General features: G+C 35.0%; 1 protein-coding gene across 6 annotated transcripts in view; it reads left to right on the top strand.

The window, feature by feature from the left end:
- LOC149424207 (uncharacterized) overlaps nucleotides 1-9,282 on the top strand; it is a 558,416-nt gene extending 549,134 nt beyond the window's left edge. For all 6 annotated transcript variants that reach the window (XM_089651358.1, XM_089651363.1, XM_089651362.1 and 3 more), the window contains one exon: nucleotides 7,638-9,282. In XM_089651358.1, coding sequence (XP_089507484.1) covers nucleotides 7,638-7,723 — 86 coding nt within the window. In that variant the 3' untranslated portion in view covers nucleotides 7,724-9,282. The remainder of the gene's footprint in view (nucleotides 1-7,637) is intronic.
- The last annotated feature ends 4,354 nt before the right edge of the window (nucleotides 9,283-13,636 follow it).

The following is a 13,636-nucleotide window of genomic DNA, read 5'->3' as shown; positions in this document are numbered from 1 at the left end:
AACCAACCTAACTAAAGCCTATGGGATTGAAAGCTGATATAGTTTTCGAACAGTATTTAATTGTGTGAACCTGTGTAGGTTGAACAGAAAACTATTAAAAATAATTTTTGTGTTCAAATCCCACTACTCCTCTCTACACATGCCACGGTCATATATATATCCATAAATCATAACACATAATTATTATGATATTTAAATCTTTATTATCTTTCAGCATAGACAGTCTGATAGTGTAGTGGCACTGATATAAGAAGTTTATTTGAGTGTGCAACAAACTATTTTAAATAGAACTAACTGCCTTCCTTTTAATTGAAATGCTGGCTGCAAGCTGCAAATATTGAACTTGCAGTTTATGATAATTTATCGCAGCAATGAAATTTTTATATCGACCTTGTCGGTTGAATTAATTGAAGTAGATACATTAACTTCTTATCGCGATTGTTTGACCATTTTGATTATTTGACCGTTATTTGTAATGAAAGTCGATGATTTAAAAGTGCCACAAACTTCTAAAAGGCTTCAAAAACATTTCAGGCTTCGCGAACTTTAACTTTTATGGACACTGTAAAACTATATGAACGGCTAAAGTATGTATAGCCTTTGGCTGTCTACCGAGATGAGTGTTCCATGATTTTATTTTTTATTATTTAATAAATGTTTACATGTTACATTTTTTGACATTTTTTAACTACCATACTAGGCTAATGCCCGTGTTGTGGTAGTTATACATGAAATAATTATAAAGATAACATAAAAGAACTAAAAAATACTATTTTATAGAAACATAAGTATGATATTGTTTTATAGTTTTTTTTTATTGTTTTGTAGGTGCTTTTAATCTTTATGTAATTATATCTTTTAATAATTAAAGTTTGCACGTGCTAAAATATTAGAACTTCTCTGAATGGACATACCTTTGTTCATATAAATATCCCCTATTAAACCCCTGATCGATTTGTCAATCAATCAGAACTCAACCACAAAAGGGCTCGACTAACTGGATATATTTAATGTGCAAAGCATTGTAGGCGTACCAAACAAATAACAATGAATTAGATAAATGTATGTCTCTCAGACGACTGTTGTGTTAAAAATATTAATAATTGGTGTATAAGTGGCTCGCAATTAATCAGCGTCAACCTTCTGCAATGGTGGTACTGGGTGCATGGTTATTGGTTGCGGTGGTAGAAGTAGGTATTAGGTACAATGGGCGACCCTACATCCGGCCAGCGAACTCGTGGTTACCAGCCAGCATTATCACACTTGTCACTACCGGTCTACACGTCTCCACTCTCTCAGTGCGCCCGGACTGGCCCGGACCCGGTGCGCTGCCCGCTGACTCATAGCGCCAATGACCATGTTTATTGCGCTAACTTCTGCACGCTTGGGCTGCTTCCTCTTATCTTCATTTGCAATGGAAGACCGGAGATCATTGCCTTTTCGTTTCAACGACAAAACAATCTTATTCGTTCTCGATGAGGCTAATGATAAGGCATTCCGAATCTACTAATTACTCTAGGCGATGATAATACTTAGGGCCCGTTCCCACTTCCGTTTTCAAATCGGAGGCGGGTCCTGTTTTAAAAACGGATGCCCTAGTGGCTGTAGTGGATGTATGGAGCTGTTCACACTTGTCCGACACGATTTGAAAACGGATCCGACATTTTTTGTCGGATGGCTCGCCTACGCAGCGCGTCCGTTTTCAAATCGTGTCGGAACACACTCGCTCATAGTGTTGTATGGAGCTGTTCACACTTGTCGTCCAGTCGTTCCGGCAGAGTCCCCGCCCCGCCAAACCCCGACCCCTCCCCGCCGCTCCCTGTCGCAAGGAAGCAGGCACGCTGCGTGCTTGTATTTGGTTATTTTGTTAAGTAAATAAATCAAAACTACAATAATGGATAAGGAAATAAATCCCGAAAATTTAATACCACTGGTCGAAGAAAGAGTATGGTAATATTTTATCTTTAACTAAATAAAAACAAAACACTTGGTGTACACAACTTTTGTACATCAAAATTTTTATTTTTATTTTTTTAAGTTTAATTTTTTTAAATTTTAAAGCTTTAATGAGATGCACGGAAGAGCGTATTAGTTAAATAAACACATAATAAAAAATATTTTAGTGTTTATTGTTTTCTTACTTTAAAATATCGATAGCCTTTCTTCAGGACAAATGCACTTTCTCAATTTTGTATTTTGATATGTTAAGCTCTCTGAAACTCATTCCAGTAGATGGTTAAAGGAAGTGATAGACATTCTCTTAAGCCATTAAGCGCCCTTGAGGTGATTTTTCATGGTGAAAACGGCGCTATATAAATAATCCAATCATTATTATTCTAAAATAATTAAAGAACTTTAGTTCATCACTTCTCAACTCACCAATTAACACTTGGAAAATTCCTACTGAAAATCATTCGGCTATGATTGGGTGTACCCAAAATTTTCTTTTCACTTTTTTCCTTCTTTTTAATAAGTACAACATGACAACAAGAGCTTCATCGTCGTCCATTGCGCACCATTACTGAAGAATGAGCAAATAACATGTTTTTTTTTTGGTTGAATCGACAATTATTATTTTTCGTAGAGTATGGTCCGTTTTTAAAACGGAAGTGTGAACAGGGCCATTGGCCATCCGTTTTTAAAACGGGACCCGCCTCCGATTTGAAAACGGAAGTGGGAACGGGCCCTTACTAGTTCAAGCGGTTGAAAAGACTCGTCAATCGTCATCGAACGCCGATTTGTCGTAAAGTGGCGGGAGACGGGAGAATTAAGACAGCGCAGAGTATACTATATACTCCTCTGCAATTATTCACTGCACGTGTTGCGTGCAGTGTTGGCAAGGAGACGCCACCGCCAACTATCTACCAAGTTAGCAGTGGGCGAAGATATAATTCTTTTCATATTTCATACAACACCATCCAAACTTCCTGCCCACCGGGAGCGGGGCCGGGATTGCCCTCTCTTACAGATTCCGGTCTCCACTCATTGTTCTGGAGAATATTGCATACGTAAAATCGAGACTTAAAACGTACCTAACTCTACGGGGAAAACAAACATACGTGAGCTTGATATAAATTCTAATTTTCGTAAGTGCTCTCCAATTATTGGAAGCGACTGATAAATAAAATATTTACTTTTTTTAGCAATGTATTATAGAGCAACCAGCAACCCGTAAACAGTGGCGTCTCGTAATAGAATAAGACCTTTCATGAAATACAGAAGACAAGGAATGCCCTGTGGACGCGTTTCGTGATCCAAATATTTTTCCAATCGGGGCCTAAATTTTCAATACAAAATTCAAATGGGATGAATGTATACGATGGTAAGTGAGACAGAGAGCTAGGCTAGTGAGCTAAATGAAACATTGGTTTCCTTTCAAATTTGTATGGAAGGCACTTCTAGTTTTCTTCTCTTCCTTTTATAATAGTAAAAACTAAAAAAGTTTTTCATCTGCTTTCAAAAACAGTATTTCATTATACTTTCAAAAACAACAAAATCTGTTTGAAAATTAATGTCCACGGGGAATATTTATGAATCATGATCTGACGGGTGATTTAAAGTGACTTGAAGACAAAATCTCAAAATACTTGAGTGGTTAAAGAAACTGTTTGTTTTACCTATTCACATTGTGTGTTTAGGTAAATGAGTGACGTGAACATAAAGTGGGTTTACCAGTTGAAATGGAACGATAGGTTAATCAGCAATCGTCACTAATCACTAATCACTAATCAGTGACATGCTCTTGCTCTGCACTCAGTCGAGTTGAAATAGAACACCGACCAGGAGCAGGGGCAGGGTTAGAGGGGCAGGGGAAGGGATATGATATAATATAAGTGTATCAGTGTAGCTGTGGGCTGAAGGCTCTGATAATAATACAGTGGTAGTAACATCACCGCATCTGTATATGGAAGTTAATCGCGTTTGCATATCCTGCCAAAGCCACGACTGACGGTCCCGTGTCCCGTTACAGCGGTATTATTACTAGTATATATAGGCCGCTCGCGCTGTCCCGCCCACACTTCATAATATACGAGTAGGTACTATAGTTATGGTGGCTTTAATCAACAATTAAATTGTATCAAACAAACCAACCCGGAAAACAATAGATATGTTGAATCACATCACAACGTTTTTATTATTACACCGCTAAAGGAAAACATCGCAGACAGATGCTAAATAATCGACATTAACTTTCCACAAGTTTATTCTAAAATCAAAACAAAATCCTGAGAAGTTCCTGAACAATAAAAAGCAATATTTGTTTTTCAAATATCGTCCATGTAGTTAGAAACAAATGGATTCGCTTTGTGCATAACTCTTTCCTTATGTATTATTATTACGTGCGGAGCACACAGGCGCCAGATCTTAGGGGCGGCCGGGGAAAACGAACAAAATAAATCACAATTGAGAAAAATGATTTGGTGTAATAATATCTGCACAACGGGCACGTCGTTTATTGTTCAATGTTCCGCTATGGATATACATATATTAATACTCTTATCGGCGTATCATACAGTGTATTTGATTCTCAAGCAGATATATTTTTGAGGTGAGATATTAGGGTCGGCTTTCCGTTTTCGTGAACAAAAAAATTGTGGGAACATGTCGATTTTTGGTTTCTTTATGAAATGTACCTACCTAAGTTGCGGAAGGTGGGGTGTGGGCTACCCACCAGCTTGAATAATTTCACTTTTAATAGGCAAAAAAATTAATAATTATAAAACTACGACTAAATTAACATTGAACATTTTAATTAAATATAAATGTCGTCTTTTCATTTTTCTATTATCCATTACTTAGGACGTTGTTTCACGGAAATTCAAGTGTAACATCAACAAATGGACATTCAGCGTCATTTTGTTTGATAGTTGAAAGATCCCCGTTAAGGCGAAGCTTTGCTAAATCACTATTTTGATTAATCTTTTTAACGAATTGGTGTACATTATGAATACCAAAAAAATGCTTTAGATAAATTGAAGGATTTCCTATCGTTTCGCTTGAGTAGAATACAAATAAAAAAAATGATTACACAGTAAAAAATATAAATATAAACTACTAAAAAATATTTTTTTTCAATAGAATTATGAACGCGTAAAGGAAACAACTTAAAAAAATACAGTATTATTGCTAAGATTATCTGTGACAGTTTCACTTGATTAACTTTTTTGCTTTCTTATTTATTTATTGATTTTTTGGGAAATCGACAGTTTACATTATCAGTTTGTACATAAGTATTATATAGTAAAATAAAACCAATTATGTATTTCCTCCTTGTGACTTTAACTGAGACAGCATAATATGGAATGAGTTATTTAAATTTGAGAGAAAGAAATATGAATTACAAAAATTTTTACAAAACAAAAGATTATATAAACCGAAAAAATTACAAAACAATACATTTATAACCATGGAGAAGAGAGGTTGTAGATATAAATCAAATAATAATACAGATATAAACAATAGATACATAAACATTATTCACAAACCATCAGAGAAATATTCTTTTATGGACCTCTTGTATTTGGTAATATTCGCAACTGAAAATATCAACCTTAGATAATACGCTATTGTAATTATTGCATAATCTGTTCAGGCAAGAATTCTGCTTAGAGTTCGTTTTGCTTTGATCAACCCTGAACAGGACACAAGAGCGTGTTGAACGCGCAGGTACATTGAATGGAATCTTGTTTAACAACTCTGGGCATTGAATATTATTGTTAACTACTTAATACAGGAATAGTGCATCCTTATGATGCCTCCGTACACTCAGTGAATCAATTTTAAAGTATGAAGCTGCCTCTGCATAATTATTAAATCTTACAAATGACTTGTAACAAAGATATTTTAGGAATTTATTTTGAATTGCTTCGATTTTGTTTATTTGGATTTTGTAAAATGGAGACCAAACAACTGATGCAAATTCCAAATGACTTCATACATATTCAAAGTAGAGTTGCTTAATGATAATCGATAGATTATAAAATTATTTACAAAATAAATAAAAACCAGTTTTGTGCTTAAAATCGATCGATTTTAGACTCCGTTTTTCAAGCGATTTTAATGCCTATTACCTACAATATAAGGTATACCACGAATATACACATTTTTGGCTTGTAGCAAAGATATTAGAAGAACGAGATGTGCTACGCGCAGTTCGTACTGAGTGGAATTGTTTTGCCGAGTGTCGCCGGTTTTGTTCACCAATACTACTGCACACCTTCGCTTGCGCTAAGGTATCCGCACTAATACATAGAACAGATTTCTGTGCGTACACGTCCCGATACCGTTCAAAGTACCCTAATTAGGTAGTACTCCGGCTACGGTCCGGCGGCCAACATAGCATATCTCGTTCTTCTAATATCTTTGGCTTGTAGCTTCCTCTTAAATGCAGATTCTGCCGACGAAGTCCGTTTCAGCTTATGAACAAATTGTTATCTGCAGAAGAGGATAATTATAATGTTATTTTTGTAAGCTAGTCAGCTTATTACAATTTGATAGAAATATCTTTAATCTGCGTTTAACGGGGACCTTCAAATTAAAAACAAAAAACGAAATGGCCATTTGACCGACACATGTGAATTTCTGCGAAACAACTGGGACAACTAGTGAATCTCTTCAGTGAAATTATTCGCTGGCAGGAGAAGGTGTTACTAGTAGATTTTACCAGGAGCATATAGCGTGCTATTTTCGAATTTATTAGGTAACATAAATGGGGTCTAGCATTTTTTGTTTAGTTTTTGTCCAACGTACTTCGGGCTTTCTCGGTATCCGGGAAGTAAATGAATTGAATTTGAATTTATTTATTTATTATTTATTAATTAACGCCCTTTTTGGGGCTTTTACATGTTAAGAAATATACATTATTTATTGTACATAACAGACGTAAACTCTCTGACGTACTGCTTCTACACGAAATTATACATGCATCAGTTGATACACCAAACATTTTATCCCAAATTAACATCAATATACCATCAAGAAAATCAACAAGGAGGATGAAAGACATTTTCTATATTAAAGCATACCACACAAATACAGGATATTTTTCCCCTATACCTTGAACATTAAGAAATTATAACATTATACATGGCTCTAATAATGAAATAGACATTTTTAATGACCAATTTAAACACGTTTAAACAAAAAACGTATTACCTTTAATCATATTAAGCTGATATTGCGATGAAGCCCTTTATTTAAATTTAAGCAACATTGTACCTACCTAATCAGTGTCTCGCCAGTACAGGTGTGACAATAACAAATCGTTTATGAACATGTTTGTATTTACCTTTTACCCATTCTTATTTGTTATTTACTTCTGCATATTTAGCTTATTCATTTTGTTACTATTTTTGTTATTATTATGTATTAAAACATCCATGTATGTAAATTTTTGGGCACCGTGCCTGTTTTATGTACTTAAATAAAAATAAATAAATACAACATTTTATATTTAATAAAAATAATAAGCCTACAAGGCCATAGAAATACGATTGGGTATTTTCAGCTATTATTCTCATTATTTCGCATCCATTTATACATATTTAAATATCATATTATCCGAAAATTATAAAGGTGCCTACTACTGTCACAAGCAATGTTAGGATAATATTATTGAACTATCGTTCTGTTCCCAGGTGAAGAGCAGACCCAGAAGCAGCGCAAGGGGTTCTTCAAGAACTTCTGGAAGAGGTCTCGCCACTACTCTCTGGAGCACCCGTGAGAGGGCGCAGCCCCCCCGGGCACCACAATCCGCGGGGAGGAGCCCGACACAAACACACGAGACTTAAACATATTCTTTTGTTTTCTTCGATAAATTCTGTATCTAAAGTTGCTCTGCAAAGTGTCCGATTTATTCTGGTAGTGTAGAATTTTCGAGTTGATATAATTTTCACTATGTAGTCCTTCTATATTTATTTTGCAATTACTTTTGTAATAAATAATTTTAATACGCCCTTCCTATAGAAGAGCTCCCGGGATCAGGAATTTTGACTTAAAATCAATAAGTGGTGAACCTAGAGCTAAGTAGGTTCTGCTAATTTATTGATTGATATCTACTAATAATAACATAAGCTATAGGTTATTATATACATCTGTCGACTTTCTTTACTAATTATGTAATAATATAGCTTCTCTTGTTACGCTCTTGATAATAAATACTAATTTAAATTAGTCTATCTGTTATGTTAGGCTTTGTGCATATATAATACTAAACGGTGTGCATTCAATCCCCGCGAAGTATTAGCTCTGTTATCCCTAATATTATATTATAATGTTATTGTATAATTTAAGGTAAAGGTTTCCAGGTGGAAGGAAAACACACTAATTAGAAAATGTGCACAATTCGTTTTTATTAACACGGTCCATTTTACGAATGAATTCTCCCTTTTTAGGAAATTGCATTTTAATTACGATGTCATAACTTATTTGAAGGCAATAGTTGTAATGGAAAGGCAGTGACAGTACATAATAATATATTATGTAAATTAACCGCTATAATATATAGCTAGTAATGTAACGTGGGAACGGAACCAGCCAGCCATCGCCCATTGCCCGGTCCCAGTGCAGTACAGTACAGTACAGTACTTATCTACATCTACTAAACCTATACTGGCGGAAGTAACAAACATGTCAACTAACAGGTAACTAACTAATCAATGTATTGAGGAATTATAATAATAGAATGTTAACTTTATTTCGAGTTCAATTAGAAGTGTGAAATTTTCTCGTGAACAATTAATTATTTTGATCGTATGTATTCGAAAGCGGTAAGCAATAGATAACTTTACCTGCGTAATTTGAAAATATCCATTTAATCGTTTTGGAAAGAATTCATAATAATTAGGATCGCCCAAATTAGTAACTAGAGGTAATAGGCGTTGCATTATATTATGGATGTAAAAATAGGCAGCAAAATGCGAGGAACCAACGCGACGGATGGGGTTTTATTGTTTAATTTCACCATTTGCTTGTACAGCGTAGTACAAATCACCAGAACCAAAGTATCCGATATATCTATTGAATTAAATCTAACGACAACATATTTCAATTCAAGATCGTTTATAATAAATAGCTTAACTGAATAGGGCTTTCAAGTTAAAGATATCATTACAAGCCAACATCCAATGGCTGAAAATATCTATATCGCACTGAAACTCAAGAAATGTCGAAATTATATAGCTACCTACTACACTAGTTACATTCAATATGTATTTATGTGTATGTATTTGTGTTAATCATGTTACTGTCTTGTATAATGTAGATTTTGTCAAAATAAACATATTCAACAATTAATTTTATCGTTAATCTTCCCTTCCCGTTAATTCTTCCGTTCCACTTAGTCCACGTTCCAAACCGAGATATAAATGAAGGTGAGTATGTTTACCAAAAACAGATATAGAGGAAGGTGAGTATGTTTACCAAAAACAGATATAAAAGAAGGTGAACAGATATAGAGGAAGATGAGTATGTTTAAAAAAACAGATATAGAGGAAGGTGAGTATGTTTACCAAAAAACAGATATAGAGGAAGGTGAGTATGTTTACCAAAAAAACAGATATAGAGGAAGGTGAGTATGTTTACCAAAAAACAGATATAAAGGAAGGTGAGTATAGGATATGTTTACAAAAAAAATACAGTGTGTGGCAAGCCTACGCACGACGGAAGTGAAACGTTTAGTATTCTTCTCTCTCTCTCTTTTCATTTCATTCTCTCTTTTTTTCTGTCTATTGTCATATTTATAAGTAGCATGTGATAAAAAAAAATTAAAAATTATAAAAATATGGGATTCGAACCCGGGTCCTGCATAACGAGTGTCGAACGCTCTGCCTCTAGACCGCGAGGAGAGGTATCTTGCGCGACGAGAACCGCGTATACAACGTGTACTCCTCAATTGACTTGTCCCGCGCAAATTTTTTCAAACACGGCAAATGAATAATATCGCATAACGTCTCGTTAACGCTTTATATAGGGTCGAATCGAAGTTATATCGGCAGTGTGAAGTCATATCTGTCGTTTTTCAAAATATTTCCGTATATTTGTCCGTTTTGGAAAAGATCTATCGTGTTTTAACAGTCTCATACCCGTATGGAGTCTGAATTTGAAAAACATTTCTAAATTTTGAAAAACTCACTTACGGCTGTGTTTTTTACTAAAAAAACTTGTCACGCACGTCTGCGAGGGTAATTAGGTAATAACAGGGTAATTTTAATTATTCAAAATAAAAATAATTAATCAAAATACCGAGCGACTCTACCGGCTCGATTTGTAAGCTATATTTCGACCAAAATATCATATAGTCAAAATATCTAAAAGTCGCAGCACGAGAGCATTTTATCACTTTTCCTCGTATTAAAAAAATCACAAAAAGAAAAAAAAATTAGTTAAAGCGGGGATCGAACTTCGGTTCTTCACGACGACAATCGGGCGCTCTGCCTCTAGACCGCGAAGCTGAGTTTGGAGAGTGACCTAAACTAGGTATATAATATTAGCTAGGCTCCTATAGCGAAATGATCACGGTTTTTCGTGACGGTCATGAGTCGGTTTTACTCCGGTCCTCGAAATTGCATGATGCGCGTAAAGAAGTTTCACTTAAAAAAAAAAAGATATAAAGTACAGGGTTTTCCAATAAGAGGTGTTATTTTGAATAGCCCGCTATTTCGGTAGATGTTACTTTTGAAGCTGTCATTTTTTGACATTTGACAAGTAGAAACTACGCCATTAATAAAAATGGAACGATACACGCTTCAACAACGCATTGAAATTATTAAAATTCACTTGAGTGAATCAAATGCAAATCATCTTGAGTGATGAGGCCCATTTCCACCTCGGTGGCTTCGTGAACAAGCAAAATTGTCGCATCTGGGGCTCGGAAAACCCAAGAGTTATTGTTGAAAAGCCTCTCTATCCTCAACGTGTGACTGTTTAGTGCGGTTTATGGTCCGGCGGAGTCATTGGACGTTACTTTTTCGAAAATGAGGCTGGAGCAACAGTTAAGGTGAATGGATTGCGCTATCGAGAGTTGATTAATGATTTTTTATGGCCGGAATTGGATGGTATTGATCTGGACAACGTTTACTTTCAACAAGACGGAGCTACGTGCCACACAAGCAACGAAACCATTGATCTTTTACGATTGAATATCAAAATAACACCTCTTATTGGAAAACCCTGTAGTAGGTACATATAGCGTGTTTTACCAAATACAATGTATTCTTGTGGCGCCCTCTCCTACCTGAGGCGGATATCATAACGGTAACTTCACCCTGCAGATAGCCCGAAGCAACTCGATGGAACTGCACTCTTATAGTCATGTAGATACGTTTCGAATCGATAATGGAATCCATGCATGTAATAAGTGAAGGTAAAATAATAAAGTTTCATGAATGTTGTCTAAAAGCTCCCGAAGTCTGTAAAAGTCTAAAAAATAATTGGCACGGCCCATGGTCGCCACTGCCATAAACAGACGGTCGATCTAAAGGTACGGATACATCATCTGCGAACCGAAACGCGATCCGAGACTCGACTTATGGGAAAGGAACGAAGCAACAGCAAATGGCGCGAAACGCCGGTTGCGTTTGCTTCTTTCCTTTCCCATAATTCGAGGCTCGGTTCGCAAATGTATACTAAGTATTAAAGGCGGCCATAATCGGTCCATTGATTTTATCTGAGAGAATTCGATACGAAAGAAAAAAAAGTGAAATGTGACAATATTTGCACACGTGCACGTCTTTTTTACAGTGCCAAAAATCTGGCTTGCAAAAACATCATGGCCAAAGCCGGCGTGAGAAAGATTTTACCAGGAACAAAAAGGGTGAGGAAGTAAACATATTAATTTATAAACGGAATTCGTCGTTGACCGCCGAATATTATTTAATTTTTCAAGTTTGACCAAAATAGTACCTACCTAGTATTTACATACAATAAATAGTTACAATTCTAGCCACTCGGAATACCAACAAAAGAAAATGTCATCGACAGAAATCATTCCAGCTGTCATCCCATACAACGAAAGTGAATTTTCATTTTACGTAATTAAAATGCTAAAATTAAAATTTTCCCAAATGCAGTCAGATTCCCTTTATTCCCTCCAGTCATTGAGGTAAATCAGAAGGTTTTATTAAAAAATATGTCGTATAATCCGTGTCCAGCGATTCCGAATAATTACCCAGGAAACAAAAGAACTGAAGCGAGAAATATATTTTTTACTAGCGCTTTTTGTGGCTGTCTGCCTTTTAAAAACAATTATAGTCGATTTTCTACTCTATTACGAATACTCTATTTTATGATATATTTTTGTTTACAAATTGGAGAGATGTCAGAAATTTACGTTTCGAATGAACACCATTAGTTAACTTTAAAAATCATTTGTCTAATAATTTTATAAAAGAAACACGTTTTAGATATAGAATTATTAATTAATTTAAATAAAATAAGTTTGATACACACCTAATCGATTATCTGAATTGTTCCCACAATAAGTTCCGATTTTGAAAATTAAGGATGGGTTGTTTCGTAGAATTTGAACAATTCATCAAATTTCAACGTTCATTTTCAGGTTCTGCTAAAGACCTATTCAATTTCTGTTATCATATCATTATAGGCTAGTTGCTTGACAGAACTGAAATAATAACAGAACTTGAAAAAATCCTTCACAGAACTTGAAAAATAACTTTGAAATTTGAAGAATTGTTCAAATTCTCTGAAACATCCGGTCCTAAGAGTTCATTGTATGTGAATAATACGTACTCATATTTCATATCACATCAACATCACAAAACCCAAATCTAGTCTCTTCTGACTTCCGCGGTATGTTTGATGATTATAATCTAATACAGTAGGTACCGCGTAAAACAATCGTAAAAAAACGTATACACGTAAAAGTCTGAAAATTCGCCTCCAATAAGAATTGGTTACTTGTAAAGGGAAGGAACTATTTTAAAGAAATATTATTTCGTCCAAGCTTCACGAGGTTAAATATGTTATTTTGTTCTTTTTTAATATTTCAAAAAGATAATTTTAATATTGTTATATTACTTCTTAGTTTGTTTGACAAAGCGCAGACTACCAAATAAGGCAAACACGTAAAAATTGTCAAATTATTTGATCGTTTACTTTTACTTACGTTTTTTGGTTTTCATGGTTATTTTTAGAATATTTATAAAAATCTATTGAGTTTAGGGAGTTTGTTACGGAGTAAAAAATAGTTTTCATCTGTCTAGTGAATTTCAAATGAATGAAGTTTTACGGCGTACATACTCGTATATTACGTAGATAAAATAATAATAATACTTGGATGACTTGTATAACGCCGTTTTTGTGCAAAAACACCTCAAGGGTGCTGTATTCGAATTATGTAATGGTTTTATTTCGATAGAAAAATGAATAGATACCTAAACCTATTTGATAAGTAAGTTATTTGCGTCCATTCTTAATTGTTGTTATAGATACAAAGGCAGGACTGGACCTGAGTCAAACGGCGCCGCAAAATTTTGGCGCCCCTTCTCAAAACCAGTAAACGCCTATAAATTTTTGTTTGTTTGGGAACTGCGTTGAACGCCGCACAGTGGGCTGAAAATCGCCTTTCATAGACATAGAGACTTGAATTTTCAAGGGTATTTTTTTTGGCTAGAAATGG

The sequence above is a fragment of the Hesperophylax consimilis genome, chromosome 4, assembly GCF_061612785.1.
Source record: "Hesperophylax consimilis isolate HC1 chromosome 4, BYU_Hcon_1.0, whole genome shotgun sequence".
In the NCBI taxonomy this organism is placed as follows: Eukaryota; Metazoa; Arthropoda; class Insecta; order Trichoptera; family Limnephilidae; genus Hesperophylax; species Hesperophylax consimilis.
The sequence above is the reverse complement of the archived record's forward strand: the minus strand, read 5'-3'. Positions and strand labels throughout refer to the sequence as shown.